The 16335-nt window shown below is 46.9% G+C and overlaps 2 protein-coding genes across 5 annotated transcripts in view; both read left to right on the top strand.

Moving 5' to 3' along the window:
• The window catches only part of Ccdc30 (coiled-coil domain containing 30), an 89717-nt gene extending 87718 nt beyond the window's left edge, over positions 1-1999 (top strand). For all 4 annotated transcript variants that reach the window (XM_021200495.2, XM_029540449.1, XM_029540450.1 and 1 more), the window contains 2 exons: positions 1186-1253; positions 1599-1999. In XM_021200495.2, the coding sequence (XP_021056154.1) occupies positions 1186-1253; positions 1599-1794 (264 nt within the window). In that variant the 3' untranslated portion in view covers positions 1795-1999. The remainder of the gene's footprint in view (positions 1-1185; positions 1254-1598) is intronic.
• Positions 2000-5717: 3718 nt separating this feature from the next.
• Ppih (peptidylprolyl isomerase H) overlaps positions 5718-16335 on the top strand; it is a 12213-nt gene continuing 1595 nt past the window's right edge. Inside the window, exons 1-9 of the mRNA XM_021200635.2 lie at positions 5718-5826; positions 6001-6065; positions 6354-6377; positions 6641-6685; positions 7635-7677; positions 9055-9147; positions 13940-14027; positions 14468-14508; positions 15192-15280. Coding sequence (XP_021056294.1) covers positions 5761-5826; positions 6001-6065; positions 6354-6377; positions 6641-6685; positions 7635-7677; positions 9055-9147; positions 13940-14027; positions 14468-14508; positions 15192-15260 — 534 coding nt within the window. The 5' untranslated portion in view covers positions 5718-5760 and the 3' untranslated portion in view covers positions 15261-15280. The remainder of the gene's footprint in view (positions 5827-6000; positions 6066-6353; positions 6378-6640; positions 6686-7634; positions 7678-9054; positions 9148-13939; positions 14028-14467; positions 14509-15191; positions 15281-16335) is intronic.

Below are 16335 nucleotides of genomic sequence, written 5' to 3'. Positions count from 1 at the left end.
AAAAAAAAAATCTTAAAAAGAAAAAGGGGGGGCTGGAGAGATGGCTCAGCAGGTAAGAGTATAGACTGCTCTTCTGAAGGTCCTAAGTTCAAATCCCAGCAACCACATGGTGACTCACAACCGTCTGTAATGAGTTCTGACGCCCTCTTCTGGTGCGACTGAAGTCAGCTACAGTGTATTTACGTATAATAATAAATAAATCTTAAAAAAGAAAAGGAAAAAAAGAGAAAGGGTGAAAGGGCAGAGGCGAGAGAAAGAGGGTAGATATTGGCAGGAGGAAGGAGGGTGAGCAACTATTCATTCTGTATCCTTTTATACTTTACATTGCTTGTAGTATGTTGTGCTGTTGGCAGCAGTAAATCAGTTTTATGTATCTTTATCTATATAGCATAAATTGTAGGATCTTATTGCCAGTGGCTTATCATTATAAAGACTGACTAGGGCTGGAGCACCACCATGGATGCTCAGGGGATGACAGTAATTGTTTCCTTGCAGGGCACCTGGGCTTACTTCCCAGCATCCACATCAGGTGACTCACAGTGTTGTCCCAGGAAGCATTTGTGAACCCCCAAAGACCGCCAAGGAGCTGTTTCTGATGTAATAGCATTTAGGATCTCTTTATTACACATTCAGGCTTGGGTTCTTCTCCAACCCAACCCTGACATATCAGGATGGGAAGGGAAGGTGGAGCAGCCTCAATGGGGTTTTATAGGAAATGGAAGTAAGTGTGTATGAGGGAGTCTATCCTGGCAAGTATCTAACTGAATGTCTACTGTGGATGCTCTGAAGCAAGACCATACATAATCATAAACCGTCTGAAAGTACATCTGAAACAATCTGACTCAGCTATGATTAACTGTTGCTAGGAAGTAGCTCTGGACAAGGATAAGCTGTGGGGTCCTTCCTGCAGCTTGGGTTCTGCTGCAGGTCAAGTTCTCAGGCATATTTTCTTTAAGACAGAAACCTGTCCCAAGATGGAGTAGGTTTGGCCTCTCAACAGTCACCTCTGTAACTCTAGTTCCAGGGGATCTAGGCTCTAATATATATATATATATATATATATATATATATATATATATATATATATATATATATATCATACAGCAGGCACACACACACACACACACACACACATACAAAACCGAAATAATTATATCTTTTTAAAGATATATAATTTTCTTTTAGGAAACAGTAATTACTGACAACGCTGCATTTGAAATACTCAAAAAGATACTACCTTTACAAAACTCCAGGTGAGTTATATACATCAAGACTGTCATTAGCTACACACCTAAGATGGCTCCTTACTGGTTTGAAGTGGCTAGCTTTTTTGGGGGGGGGGGTTTCTGCCTACGTTTGGCTTTTGAATCTGTACCCAGTTTGTGCTTTCCTCACCAGCTTTCCAGTCCTACAGAATACCAATCTCAGGTAGGGGATAATGCCTACACGGGCCTCTGGTAGCTTTTATTTTGTCTTTTTCTTTGATTTGACAGCTGTAAAAAGTGCTAAAGTCCTATCAATGCCATAGACTCGTAGCCCTAAGCTTCTACCAGGAAGTTGTATGTATGTTGATGCCCTCACACCGTGGCCTTTCTCAGTTTCTCAGGGACAGGCTTCGTATTGTCAGCTGAAAATCTCCAGGAGACTGAGCTGCATGAATCAGAAGGAGCAACAGGAATCCCCAAGTCCCCTGAGCCTCTCTCATGTTCACAGGATTCAGAGAGTGGATATATAAATGTGACTTCTCTAAAAGAGACACACAACACACAAGGGGACCAGAAGCCAGAACTATGACCCCACTGGTCTCTACAACAAGACTAATCATGCCCACGAACTCAGAGCCTGGATATAAAGGTACAAACCAAGCTGGAGCAGTCTCACTGAACACCCTGGACATCAACAAGGATTCCTCAAAATCGCTTACTAAACAGTCATTAAAATTTTTCAAAAATGGAATTGTTTGATATACCTATTGATAATGAGGTTTGTAATTTTTTTCTTTTCTATGAGTGGTTTGTCTGTGTGTGTCCGTATACTCTGTGCATATGCCAGAAAGAGGGTATTGGCTCTCCTGAGACTGGAGTTGCAGATAGCTGTGTTATGTGGGTGCTAGGAATGGAACCCCAGTCCTCTGTTGAGCCATCTCCCCAGCCCTAAGAAGATTTTTATTTTATATACATTGGTGTTTTACCTGCATGTGTCTGTGTGAGGGTATCAGATCCTCTGGAACTGGAGTTACAGGCAGTTGTGAGCTGCCATGTGGGTGCTGGGCATCAAACCTGGGTTCTTTGAAAGAGCAGTCAGTGCTCTTAACTGCTGAGCCATCGCTCCAGGCCTGAAAAGTTTTTTTTTTGTTTGTTTTTTGTTTTTAAATAACTTTAGTAATACTCCACCAGAGAAGATTTATGTTTAGTAAGCATGGAGTAAAAAAAAAAAAAAAAAGCATTGGTCGTGGTATGGAAGGAATTGGCCGGTGGTGAATAAATAGAAAGGTTTACTTAGTGCCACGCAAGGGGTAGTGGGTGCAATAAGAAGAGGACACTTGCAACCTACTCCCACATTGTTAGTGCAACTCACTGCACTTTGCACTTAGTGTCCTTATTTAGGTATGTGTTCATTTGAGGACTCAATAAAAACTTTTTTATGTGTAGTGGTGCCTGTTATGTTTGTATGTCTGGTGCCCCCGATGCTTTAAGAGGGTGTCAGATCCCCCTAGAACTTGAATGACAGATGGTTGAGACAGATGGATGCAGGGAATTGAACCTGGGTCCTCTGGGAGAACAGTCCACACTTTACTGCCAAGCGATCTCACCAGCCCCTCGTTTGGGAACTTTTGAGATAACATCTCATGTTATCTCAGGGTCAGCCTACCCTACTTGATGGGCTAGAAGATGACCTTGAACTGCTGACCTTCCTACCTCCACCTCCCAAATACTGTCATTACAAGCATCTTCTACCACACCCTGCTAATGTATATATTTTGGGTTGAATTTTCCATTACATCTTTGAGAACTTCCTCCAGATCCACCCCACTGCCCTACCTACCCAATTTGGTGTTCTGTTTCTCTCCTTCCTAAAGCTCACTAGAACCAATTTGTGATGCCCAAATACTCTTGGTTGTGTGGGCTTCCAATGAAGCAGGTGCTACACTATTAAAGCAATCTGATTCCCCTTCTTCCAGCAGCTATCAAGTGCCAATAGCTCCTTGAAGTATTTGTATCGTATTATACTTTATTTTTCAAGGCCAGACTTCTCTGTATAGCCCTGGCCGTCCTGGAACTTGCTCTTATGGATCAACTCAGAGATCGGCCTGCCTCTGCCCCCAGAGTTCTGGTATTATAGACATGTCCCACTACTGACTGGCAATAAAACATTCATTTAAATACATTTTTGAGGGTGAATGTTCGTGTAGAGGTGAGGTTTGGCATTGAATAACTTTCTCAAATTCTGTAGTTTTAGTATGAATATTTATTTCTGTAAATGTATGTGTGTGGATGTGTATACCTGTGCAAGCACTAAGGCTAGAAGAGGACATCGAGTGACTTCCTCTGTCGTCTACCACCATGTTGAAGCAGAGTCTCTCCCTCTACCTGGGCTTCCAATTTTCTCCAAGAGGTTGGAAGCCAGTAAGCCCCAGTGAACATCCACCCTCCTTGAAGCTGGGCATGCAGGCATGTGGAGGGTACCCAGTATGACACATGAGTGTTGGAACACTCTAGTCCTCGTGAGCCATCTCTCAATCCCCAGTTCCAAAAGAGTATGGCAATCCATGCATGTAATTTCAGCATTTTGGGAGGCTGAAATAGGAAGTTGGAGAGTTCAAAGCCAACCCATGATACACAGTGAGAGTGTCTTACAATTAAAAAAAAAAAAAATGTAAGGTGAAAAAAATGTTTCAAAAAAGACCTTAAGGGGCTGGTGAGATGGCTCAGTAGGTAAGAGCACCCGACTGCTCTTCTGAAGGTCTGGAGTTCAAATCCCAGCAACCACATGGTGGCTCACAACCATCCATAACAAGATCTGACGCCCTCTTCTGGAGTGTCTGAAGACAGCTACAGTGTACTGAAATATAATAAATGAATCTTTAAAAAAAAAAAGACCTTAAGCTGGGCAGCCGTGGTGCATGACTTTAATCCCAGCACTTGGGAGGCAGAGGCAGGCAGATTTCTGAGTTTGAGGTCTGGTTTACAGCCTAATCTACAGAGTGAGCCGAGTGAGGCAACCAGGGCTAGAGAGATGGCTCAGTGGTTAAGAGCACTGACTGCTCTTCTGAAGGTCCTGAGATCAAATCTTAGCAACTACATGGTAGCTCACAACCATCAGTAATGAGATCTGATGCCCTCTTCTGGGGTGTCTGAAGACAGCTACAGTGTACTTACATATAATAAATATCTTCGGGCTGGAGCAAGCGGAGAGAAGGAAAAAAAAGGGGGGGAGGGAGGGTGTAGCAACTGAATGCCCTCCAAAACAGAGGCAGAAGGGCACTTGGTAAGAGTGGTATCAGAGATGAGGCCAAGTAGTGGCCAGCCTTCACTTCCTGGTCTTTGCTACCAGCAGTGACAAGCAGCATTTTAAATTCACAGGAGGGCTTGTCTTAAATAGACAAAGCCCCAGACGATTTACTAGCACAAAGGTGGTTTTGAAACCTGCAACTGTCTGAGAAATAAGCCGGAAGCTTGTGACAGAAATGAAATTGGTCTAGAGACCCATCCCATGGGCAAACACCAATCCCTGAGACTACTGTGCTTGCAGACAGGAACCTAGCATGGCTGTCCTGAGAGACTCCACCCAGGAGCTGACTCAGGGATGCAGAGACCACAGCCAAACATCCGATGGAGCTTGAGGACTCCTGAGAGCCTCGGAGGGGATTGGAACTCCACAGGAAAACTAAGAGTCAACTAACTTTGACCCTTTTGGCTCTCAGAGACTGAACCACCAAACACACACACACACACACACACACACACACACACACACACACACAGACCCTTTCGGCTCTCAGAGACTGAACCACCAACCACACACACACTCTACTTGGTCTTTCACGTGGAATTCGTTTCTTCTGCCTTGTGTGGACTCAGTGGGAGAGAATGAGCCCAGCCCTGGAGATGTGCCAGGGTGGAGGTAAAACCAGAGGGGGTCTCTACCCTCTCAGAGGAGAAGGGAAGGAGGGGATGGGGAAGCCGGGAGAGGCGGCAGCACTGGGGATGTAAAAGTGAATAAATTAAAAAATAAATTTTCGTGGAGGCGCACGCCTTTAATCCCAGCACTCGGGAGGCAGAGGCAGGCGGATTTCTGAGTTCGAGGCCAGCCTGGTCTACAGAGTGAGTTCCAGGACAGCCAGGGCTACACAGAGAAACCCTGTCTCGAAAAACATACATACATACATACATACATACATAAATTTTACAATCGTAAAAAAAAATAAATTACATTTCCAGCACCCGACTGAGCCAGGCTGTGACAGGGGACCCCAAGCGTGACTGCTCAGGACATGCTGTCTGCAGAAGGTTCATTTCTATTGCACTTGTACAGTCAATGCGAGTGAGGAGCCCACAGACTTTGACAAAGATGCCTGCGCTTCCGCCCCTCGCTCCGACCACCTCCGCCAAACAGTACCATTCCCAACAACCTCAGCGCGCGCCACACTTCCGGGACAGGGCGCAACCGCGGTCCGAAAGTTTCCACTGCGTCTGCGCTTCGGATGAAGCTCGCCGGACCTGCCACCGGAAGCCAGGCTTCTACTTCCGGGTCAAAGCCATGGCGGTGGCAAATTCAAGTCCAGTCAATCCAGTGGTCTTCTTCGATGTCAGTATTGGCGGCCAGGTGAGGTGCGGGCCGCCTAGCGGGCCCGTGCGGGCTGGCTGGCCTCGGGTAAGGGAGGCAGCCCCTCCTAGCTCTCCCGAGACCGGCTGGGCCAGGCGGCGGAGGGAGGTGGGAGCTTCCGAGCTGCATGGACAGCGGTCGTGGGCTGAGTATTGCGTCTCCCGTTTCTTGCAGGAAGTTGGTCGCATGAAGATCGAGCTCTTTGCAGACGTGGTGCCTAAGACGGCGGAGAACTTTAGGTAAGAATATGCTCCAAGTGAACCAGAGCTGAGCCCGAAGCCGGCCTCCGGTCGGTCTTTGCCGTGTCTGCCTCTGTCCATCTATTCATTGCCTTGCAGCTCTGTGCTCTGGGTATTGCACTGGCCAAACAGCATCCGGCTTTGACTGATCCCATATCAACTTACATCACTAGTCTACCTTGGTGGACATGCTGGCCCCAGTGTTTGAACTCTCCTTTCCAGAGATTAGAGGTGCTTCGAGCACTGGTGGTACAGAGGCTGAATCGTTTGCTCTCTCTTTCCTTTTAGGCAATTCTGCACCGGAGAGTTCAGGTGAGTCTCGGATGTGTTTGACTTCTCCGCCTACTCCTGAAGGGTGTCCTGGATGTTTGGTGAGGGTATTGGAGAACCATGAACAGGGCTTGAATAATGGAAGTTGATATGCAGAGAGAGGGTGACTCCTTGAATGGGTTCTTCATCTCTCTTTTCCCCTCCAGATCTTAGTGAGAGCCCTTTTAGCCTCTGGTGTATCCTAAATGGGAAAGGCCCACCATTGTTTTTCATCATTCCAAGTCTCTTCCTTCTTTTGTTTACAGAAAAGATGGTGTTCCCATAGGATACAGGGGAAGCACCTTCCACAGGTAAGGAGGGTTTTTGGCAAACTGGAAATGCAGTCGTTGCTTGGTATCTGTACAGGCAGTCCTGCACACCTGAGTTCAAACCCTGTGAGGCTTAAGGCTGATGTTTTAAATGGCACGTTCGGGGCTGAGGCTGTAACTCGGTATAGAGAATTGGCCCAGCATTCATAAGGCCCTGGATTTGGTACTCAACACCATGAAGCCTGTGTACAGCGCCTTAAGTCATCCCTGACTTGATGGAATGCTGTATTGCAGAAACGATGCCAAGAAAAGCACACTGTACCTGTTCAGTACAGGTGCATGGCCATGTGCTCCCGGAGGTCTGAGCTCAGATCCTCAGGCTGCACAGCCAGCCCTTCACCCACTGACCCATCTCCCTGGCTCCAGGTCAGGACTTCAGCAGAGGCTTTGCTAGTTACTGTTGCTAGGCAGTCATCTGTAGGAACCTGCCTTTCATGATATATTTACTTATTTGTGTTAGAGTTTGACAGAAGTTGCTCCACTCTAATCCTGAAAGTATCCATGTCTCCCACATCAAGGGCTCTAAAGCTACAGTCTGTAGCCCTCCCTAGTATTCTTGTGAAGTAGTATGTATTTTCCCAGTTCTTCAAGGAAGGCTAAGCAAAGCTAAGGGCCGTGCCTGGAGTACTAGCTAACACCATCGAGTCTGGGTGTGCAGTCGTCCATTCACAGAGGTTTGCTATTGTTCTTTTCCCTAATTGCATTAAGCCCTTGACATGATTTTTTCCTTTGGTGACTGTTGGTGATTCTAGCCTGCCAGGCTTCAGCCCCTTTCTGATGTTCAGGTGCTAACTCACGCACCTAAGATCAACTCAGAGGTGCCTCTGAGTTAAAACAGTGCTCGCTCACCCTTTTCTAAGTAATTCTCAAGTGATTGAACCACTGAATCTTTCCTCAGGATTTTTTTTTTTTTTTTGTAACTCTGTTTCAGGGTCATAAAGGATTTCATGATTCAGGGTGGAGATTTTGTTAATGTAAGTACTACTTCGTGCCTTTGTTATTTTTTCTGACAGGGCCCTAGTCTTGAGACTTAAGAACAATAGCTAAGTTAAGTGGGGAGGGCATGGGCATGGGATGTACTGTAGAGTTACTGGCTACCACTGACTGTGTCCTTAGAACACATAACAATACTCTACTGAACCATAAACTTCCACTTTCCAAACCCTAGCTGTTTGTAACTAGAAACTGGGCTTTGCTGGCATACCTGTAGGTGATCTGAGACGGTCCACATTCATTGTTCACAGAAAACTTTGAAATTGACTGCCATTTTTCCCTCAAAAGGAAGGGAGCTGACTGCTGTGCCTCCCGTCTTTCCTTCCACGTCTGCTGTCACTGTCTAAGAATTCCAGTTTTTTCTTTGATTGCTTTTGGGGGTCTTTCTTCCTCCTTTCCTTTTGAAAGCCAGGGTTTTAATCACAAGCTGGTTAGCAAGCAAGGGATCCAATCAGGAGAGACAGGAGTTTTAAAGGGTGTTTGCTCTGCTTGCTGAGGTAGCCCATTCTTCACAAAAAAGACCATGATCATTGGTGTCTCCATCCTAGCCTTGAAGTGTGGCCAATAAGCTAGAATATTTCTTTCTTAAACCTGCTCTTTCCTTACCTACCCCCCTCTGTGCATGCTGTCTCCTTACTGTTAGCATTGTTTATGTGGGTATGTTACTAATTTTGTCTGAGAGATGCTCTTACTCCATCACTTGTAAGCTTAGATTTCTGTGAGTCTTTAGAGGTCGTCCTCCTACACAGGGTTGTGATGGCAGGCGTTAGGCTGAAGCCTGCTCTCACTTAGGTTGCATTTCAACTATGTGGTACTACTGGGAAATCTGGGGGACTGGAGAGATGGCTCAGCAGTTACACTGTTGGCTCTTCAGAAAACCCAGCTTTGATTCCCAGCACCTACATAGCCATGAATCTGAAAAACAAACACGGGAGGGTTTGGGGGCGGAAAGTGAAGGGGCAGTAATGTGATTAGAATCCCCCAAAACCTAAAATACAATTTTAAATAATAATAAATGAATTTTTAAAGGGGGAAAAAGAGCTGGGCTTAAAGTGCAACAGTGTTTCTCCACACATCCAGTGTGTGTGCGTGTGTGTGTGTGTGTGTGTGTGTGTGTGTGGTGTGCACACGCACACGTGGTCAAGAGCATGCAGGTGTACAAGCCCATGGATGTGGGCTCTGTCAGTCACTACCTTACTACCTGAAGACAAGGTTTCACTGGATGAAAAGCTGCTTGGTTCAGCTAGGACAGCTGGCTGGCTGGCTCCCCCGAAGCACTGCACCATTCTCCCCAGCCCTATCATCTGGTTTCCAGGGTGCGCAGCACTCCAGGCCTCTGATGGCTCTTCTCTACTCAGGGCGATGGTACCGGAGTCGCCAGTATTTACCGGGGTCCATTTGCGGATGAAAATTTTAAACTCAGACACTCAGCTCCAGGCCTGCTTTCCATGGTAAGTGAGGTTCGTTTAAGATTTGGGGTTAGATCAATGGCTGGTTTCTGGTGCTTTGTTGAGGCCTAGGTCTGTCTCTTTGAATCAGGCCTCACCTGCACCTAGCCCCTCCTCCTTCCTTAGTGTGGTTTGATTTTGTTGGGCGCGTTCTGACAGCTATGGAAAACACTGAGCTCTTGCTTGTGCCTTTGCACCAAGACTGGCTTTAGCCTCAGTGTTGCGCAGGCTTCCAAGGCCGGTGCTCGCCTGCTTGTTGCCCTGGTTGTCGTGATTCACTCACCACCATCATGACCACACATGTGCTTTTCTCCCTCTCCAAGCTCATCCTTTCTATCCCCTCATCTGGATCTCTCTTCCCCCATTCCTGGCCCTGCTCAGACTCCCTCGTACCTTCATCCAGCTCACCTCTGCCCATTGCTTGCCCACGTCACCTTGCTCACTCTCCTCCCTCTTTTCCCTTACTCACCCCTCTTGCCCCCACTTCCCACCCCTGCTTTACCCATCCTGCTATCAATGTCCCAATCCTTACCTCCTGGGTCCCAGCATTTACCTGGATATTCTCTCTCCTGCTCACCTACTCTGCACACATCTTCTCAGGCATTTATGGACTGAAAGATTCCATCACAGCGGCTCCATGTCAGGCCTCAGGGCAAAGCATAAGGACATAAACATGATCCCCACCATTGTGATATGTAGTGTCGAACAACAAATGCACATGCAGGTGACCAGCCCCGTATAGAATAGTTCACACCATCAGTGCAGTAAGTGAGGGCACCTCAGGGTACACGAAAGGACCCTAATGGCCTAGAGAAAGCCTTCCTAGAGGAGAAAGACCTGAGTCTTTAAGGAATTCTGTAGCCAACTCCCCAAGAGGAGAGAGTTTCGGGTCTAGTGGATAGGCTCTGCAAAAATCCCAGCCCACACAGAAACCCGGTGGGATAGCTGGGGGTAGGACAGGCGGTGTTTGCTTGACTTTCTTCTGTTTGTGTAGTGCTGGAGATTGGACCCAGGGTCTCGCGCATGGCAGGCTATGTCCTGCCCAGCCCTTTGCAACTCTTTATTCTTTTTGTTTTGAGACAGGATCTGACCGTGTAACTCTTGACTAGCATGAAACTTGGGATATAGCCGGGCCTGGTGGCGCAGGCCTTTAATCCCAGCACCTGGGAGGCAGAGGCAGGCGGATTTCTGAGTTCGAGGCCAGCCTGGTCTACCAAGTGAGTTCCAGGACAGCCAGGGCTATACAGAGAAACCCTGTCTCGAAAAAAACAAAACAAAACAAAAAAAAAAAAAAAACAAAAAAAAAAGAAACTTGGGATATAGACAAGGCTGGCTTCAAACTCAGTAGATCTACCTGCCTCTATGTCTCAAGGGCCACCACGCTCAGCTTATTTATTATTATTGTGAGCTTATGCGTATTTCCAGTGTGTGGGTATGTATGTGGAGGTCAGAGGACAAGTTCTGGAAATCAGTTCTCTCATCTCTCCTTTACCTGGATTCTAGGGGTTAAGCTCAGGTTGTCAGCTCCTTTACCCTCTGACCCTCTGGCCAGCCTCTCAGCCCTCTTTCAGCTTTTTTCATTTGAGTCAGGATCCCACTCCATTGCTTAAGATGGCCTTGAAGTCATTCCATATCCCAGGGGGATCCTGAGCCACCAAAGGAGCTGGGTTTACAGGCCTGCACCAGAGTCATCTGTGGCAGAGTTGTCTTGGCTTCCTTCACCTTGTGAGTTCTTCAAAGGCAGGGATAGATGGCTTGATCTCAAGGTCTTCTCACCTGCCACAGAAAGACGCAAAGGAGCGACAGAACAGTTACGAGAACGACAGCTACGAGCTGTTGGGTGCTTACAGCACCTTCCCTGTCTTAATTCATCTTCCCTGTCTTAATTCATCTTGAGATAATGAGCAGGTTGTATCCCACAGCCACTGGAGGGGTCCTGGGGTTCAGTCTGTGTCATCGACTGCAGGGCTGTTCCCTGAACATGAGCTACACCACCAGAAAGGAAGAATAAAGATGTGTCCATGGGAACAGAGGGAGAGTCCCTGAGCCACCCAGATGTGTTGTACGACTGTTACAGTGTCTGTTTGCAGCAGAGTAGAGGTAGCTGGAATGTGTATCCTGCAAATTGTGCCCATTCCGGAGCAGTAGACTACTCAAGCTGGCTTGTGGTGGGCAGGAAGGAGTTCTTCCTTTCATACATGAGATGCTCGGGAATATATGTGCAAATATCGCAGCTTTCTTTTGAGACATGATCTCACTGTGTAGCCCTGATTGACCTGGAAGCTCCATAGATCAAACTGACTTCCATCCACCACCGTCCCCCTGCTTCTGTCTCCTGAATGGTTAGATTAGTAGTATGTGTGAGGACCCAAGTTCAGTTCCCAGCATGGTTAAAGAAAAGAGATCAACACAATTTCCAAAGTGTAATATACAATCCCAGGTTCGAGGTGACCCCAGACATCCTCTGCTTCATGTGTAAACATAGAACTGGCCATTTCAGAATCATTATGCATCTGATTAAGCTGGTGATCCATTCAGTGGGAGTTCTGCTCTTGCCTTAGTAGTGGTGTTCTGTAAAATCTCCCGTCAATACCCCACCCCCCAGGCTGCCATTGAAGTCTCCACAGTAGTGTTCTATGAAACCAGGATGGCCTTGAACTTGTGGTTCTCTTCCCTCCGTCTCACAACTTTGGGGTTATAGTCATGGGCGCCTATGCCCAGCTTTGTGTGTCTTTGAGTGACAGCACTTTCACTTTTCTATTTGTCTCTCTTTTCCCCCCCAAAATCTTGGTGTAGTTACATGGACACTGTTGTAAGGCAGTGCTGCAGGAGCTCAACGTAGGTTTGAGACATGAAAGTGGATTTAGCAGAAGGCAGTTAGTTATGACCGCAGCCTGGTTTTTATACTATGCTATTGAGCACACTGGTGTAAAGTTGGTTTTGAACCTGGCCGTGGAGCTTATGCCTGATCTCTGCTTGCGAGGCTGAGGCAGAAGGGTCTTGAGTCGAGGACACTGTTCTGTCGGGACTGGGCGTACGGTCAGTGCTAAAGTGTTGCCCAGTGTGTGTGAGGCCTTAAGTGCCACAAAACAGGGAGACAATGCTGTTGTGGTAGCTCATTCTCTAAAACTCGGGAGGCTGATCTCTACTCTGGTTTGGTGCCAACCTGGGCTACAGAAATGAGACCCTATTTGTTGGGAGGGGTTGTGGGGAACAAAACAAAATGAGCCTGCCTCTGAACAGAGTTTCTAGGAAAGAAAGAGGAAGAGATGTGGCTACAAAGTTTCAGACTCTCAGCAGGCCTGGGGTGGGACTCAGCTGCATGAGTGCCCAAGCAGTTTGCAGGAAGCCCTGGGTTGGTTTCCAGAACTGCATAAAATCAGCTTGGTGCATAAGCCAGCACCCGAGGCAGGAGGATCAGGACTGGGTACATAATGAGTTCTAGGACAGTTTAGGTTACATGAGACTTGGTCTCAACCCCCTCTCCCCTCAATAAAAAGAAAAAGTAAAATTCAGCAATGAAAGATGTGGGATAGTGCAGGGGCTGGAAAGATTGCTCAGCAATAAGATTACTTCTGTTCTTGCAGAGGACCCAAGTTTGCTTCCCAGCAGCACGTCAGGCTGCTAAGAGCTGCTACTGAGGATCCTGCATGAATGTGGTGCACATAAAGTTACCACAGGCACACACATATACAAATAAATAGGTTTTAATACATTGCAAAACCACTTCGAACAGCTGATTTCATAGGTAATGTGTCTCTTAGCTGGTAACTAATTTGTAAGTATAATCCAGTTGTAACTGATTTGCAGCTAACTACATTTAATCCTGTAAGGGTGGAAAGAGGTATGGCAAGCAGCTCAGCGAGGAAAGACAAGGGACAAAGGCACCTGCTGCACACACCTGAGAACTTGAGTTCAGTTCCATGCCAAGGTGGAAGTGGAGAACTAACTCCACACAGCCATTCTCTAACCTCACACACCAGGTCCATGTACACAGTGCACGCACACACTTATACACACACTTACACACGCACGCGTGCAATTTTTAAAAAATGTAAAAGAGCCAGGCAGTGGTGGCACACACCTTTAACCCCAATACTTGGGAAGCAGAGGCAGGTGGATCTCTGAGGTCAAGGTCAGCACGGTTTACCAGATAGAAACTAGTTAGATGGAGAAACCTTGTCTCAAAAAGCCAGAGAGAGAGAGAGAGAGAGAGAGAGAGAGAGAGAGAGAAGGGAGGGAACTATTTGAGAAAAAGTGAAGGCACCAGCTAGAAAGATGAGAAGATGAGGAGGGTGGTCTAGGGGAAGAGAATAAATAAGAACAGAATATTATATATAATATAATATATATTATTATATAAATATATTTAATATGTATATGTATGTATTACACATATATTTACCATAATTAAAGCTATTACTTTGTATGCTAACCTAAAAACTTAAGTAAATCTTATGTTTACTTGTTTTAGATGAACAGTCATTCCTATTACAAACCTCACACTGGGGCTTGCTGGGTAAAGGAGATTATCACCCAGTCTGATGGCCTGAGTTCAGTCCCCAGGACCCATGTGATGGCTCCTATAAAACTTTACACTAAGATGACTGTGCATTGATGAAAGAATTTAGATTCTCATGGGTGGGGACTCTGCATCCTATTCATCCTATGTCCTTGTCTGGACCTGGGCTCATAATAGGTGCTCAGTTAGATTGTAGTTAGACCTTCAGACTTTGTGGAAAATCACCTACAGTGGCCAGAGAAACTTAATGTAGGTGTGTTTTGTTTCTATCAGGCAAACAGTGGTCCCAGTACAAATGGCTGCCAGTTCTTTATCACGTGTTCTAAGTGTGATTGGCTGGATGGAAAGCATGTAGTGTTTGGTAAGTCTGACTCCCGCTCCATCGTCTCAGTCACTTGGGCCTGCCACGGGATCCAGTCTCCACACCCACTGGATGTGCTCAGCTGCTGTAGCTACTCTAGGTTAGGGCATGTGGACATGGTGGGGATGGCAGGACAGATGGACATGGGAATTGGCTAGAACTTGGGAAAAGACAAGAGTATCCCAATAAGCACTCGTGAAATGAATAATAAATGCCCTAGAGGAGGAGTGGGCCTGGGGCACTTACATTCAAGCCTGTACCCTCGTTCCCTGTGTAGATTTCCCGTGACTTTGGGCGAGTAAGTTCACCTCACCAAACCTTAGTTTCCTTACATTGTAAGGAGATCTGATGAGATGCTAAGGGAACATGGTCCCTGGGAGCTGGAAAACACTGTGCTCACACCAAGAAGGGAGCCTTACTTAATGTTTTTCTTTTTGCAGGAAAAATCATTGACGGACTTCTAGTGATGAGGAAGATTGAGGTAGGTCCTGATGGGTGTCCTGAGTCTTTGTGGTCAGGGATCTCATGCCTATTACCGAGGAGCCGGTTTTCTAGACCGTCTGTCCCTGTTCACAGTTCCAGGCTCCTTTGGGAAAGAGAGGTTAAGCTTGGACCCATTCATTCACCTGCCCAGCACTTACTGGGGCTTTGGCTCTGATCCTGATGTCCACTGAGTAAAATTCCACTTCTTGGCATTGCATTCGGAATCCTTTGTGACCTGTACCCTGCCTGCCCCTCCGTGACTCCTTCTGCCACTGTCTCCTCTGGTTCAGTGTCATCAAGCTCCTGGCTCTTCTCTAAGGAGGTCCTACAAGTGCATGCCTCCTGCTCTTCGCACCCTCAGCCTTGGCTCCAACACTTCTCTCCACCTAGAGAAGTCCTTCTTGCGATCTTACCTACCGTCCCTGGCCCAGCTCCAATGCCCCTTCTGTGGCTCCCCCTCTGTAAGCTGGGTCCCTTCAGTGTTCTAACTTGCATGATTCCATTGTGGGCTGTGGCCTCTCACAGTGTTCCTTTTCTCTTTGATGTGTTATATTTTACTGTCTGTCAGGACTCGCTCCTTACATCAGCCTGGTCTTGACCTTTCCATAGTGGATGGAAGGTTCCATGAGGCACTGGATAAGTGCCTGAGTGCATTTCATGATCTTGTGCTTTGTCTTCTAGAATGTTCCCACAGGCCCCAACAATAAGCCCAAACTGCCAGTGGTGATCTCACAGTGTGGGGAAATGTAATCTAGACAAGATGGAGCCAGGTACGTGTCCTCTTCTTCCTGGCTAGGAAAAGGAGTCATGGCTTGAGGAGGCTTTCCACCCAAGGATGTGGACTGCGTCCATTTCCTCTGCGTGTGTGCTGGGCACAGGCACTCCTGCAGAGCCAGTTTCCTCAACTGTCAGGAGAGGGTGTCAACCTTAGGGTCATTGTGACAAGCAAAAAAGGGTGGAGATTGGAAATACTCCCCTTTTTACTGGTTCATACAGTGTCCCCCTGAAAAGGAACCCCTTGCACTGGGACCGACCTGGGGAGCCAGGAGACATGTGCTGTGCCATCCTCAGAACTGACGCTGGTGTCCAACCTTGGCCGTGTGAGCCTCATATGCCACCTTTTCATAGCCCTTCCTCCTAATACTTGCCACTGGCTGCTTTGCACTGGGGCTTTCTGGAAAAGAATTGAGAGGCACTCCCAGGAGAGACGACATTTCTTGGAGATGAAAGCTAGTAATGCAAGTGACTAGGGAGCATGGGTCAGTCCACCTCTGGGAGGAGTCCTGCAATTGTGTTTGCCTTTAAATTTTTTTCAAACCTACAAAAATGTTGAGAAAATGTTGATTAGTCACCCACAAGTGTGCAGCTAGGGTGTCCAGTGATTGACATTTGTTTGTGGACCTGCTGTCTTCTCCCTCTGTTCCCATGCTACATCCTCTCCTCCACTGTCTTCTTAACTTCCTGTCCTCAGTGCTTTTCCTTCTCATTCCAAAACTACAGACCTCTTGACACTTCACCCCTAAGCACTTTATGAGGAACCCCTAAAAAGTAAGGATATCCTAAATAAACAAAATGAGATTTGTAATACATGGTACATATTCCAGACTAACTTAAATCATACAAATCTTATTTGTAGTGCTGGGGACTGAATCCAGTTTATGCATTCGAGCAAAGTACACTACCACCGAGCTGCACCCTCAGTCCCACTTTTATAAATGGACACACAAGCCGGGCGTGGTGGCACACGCCTTTAATCCCAGCACTCGGGAGGCAGAGGCAGGCGGATTTCTGAGTTCGAGGCCAGCCTGGTCTACAAAGTGAGTTC

This window comes from Mus pahari, chromosome 6 (genome assembly GCF_900095145.1).
Source record: "Mus pahari chromosome 6, PAHARI_EIJ_v1.1, whole genome shotgun sequence".
Taxonomy (NCBI): Eukaryota; Metazoa; Chordata; class Mammalia; order Rodentia; family Muridae; genus Mus; species Mus pahari.
The sequence above is the reverse complement of the archived record's forward strand: the minus strand, read 5'-3'. Positions and strand labels throughout refer to the sequence as shown.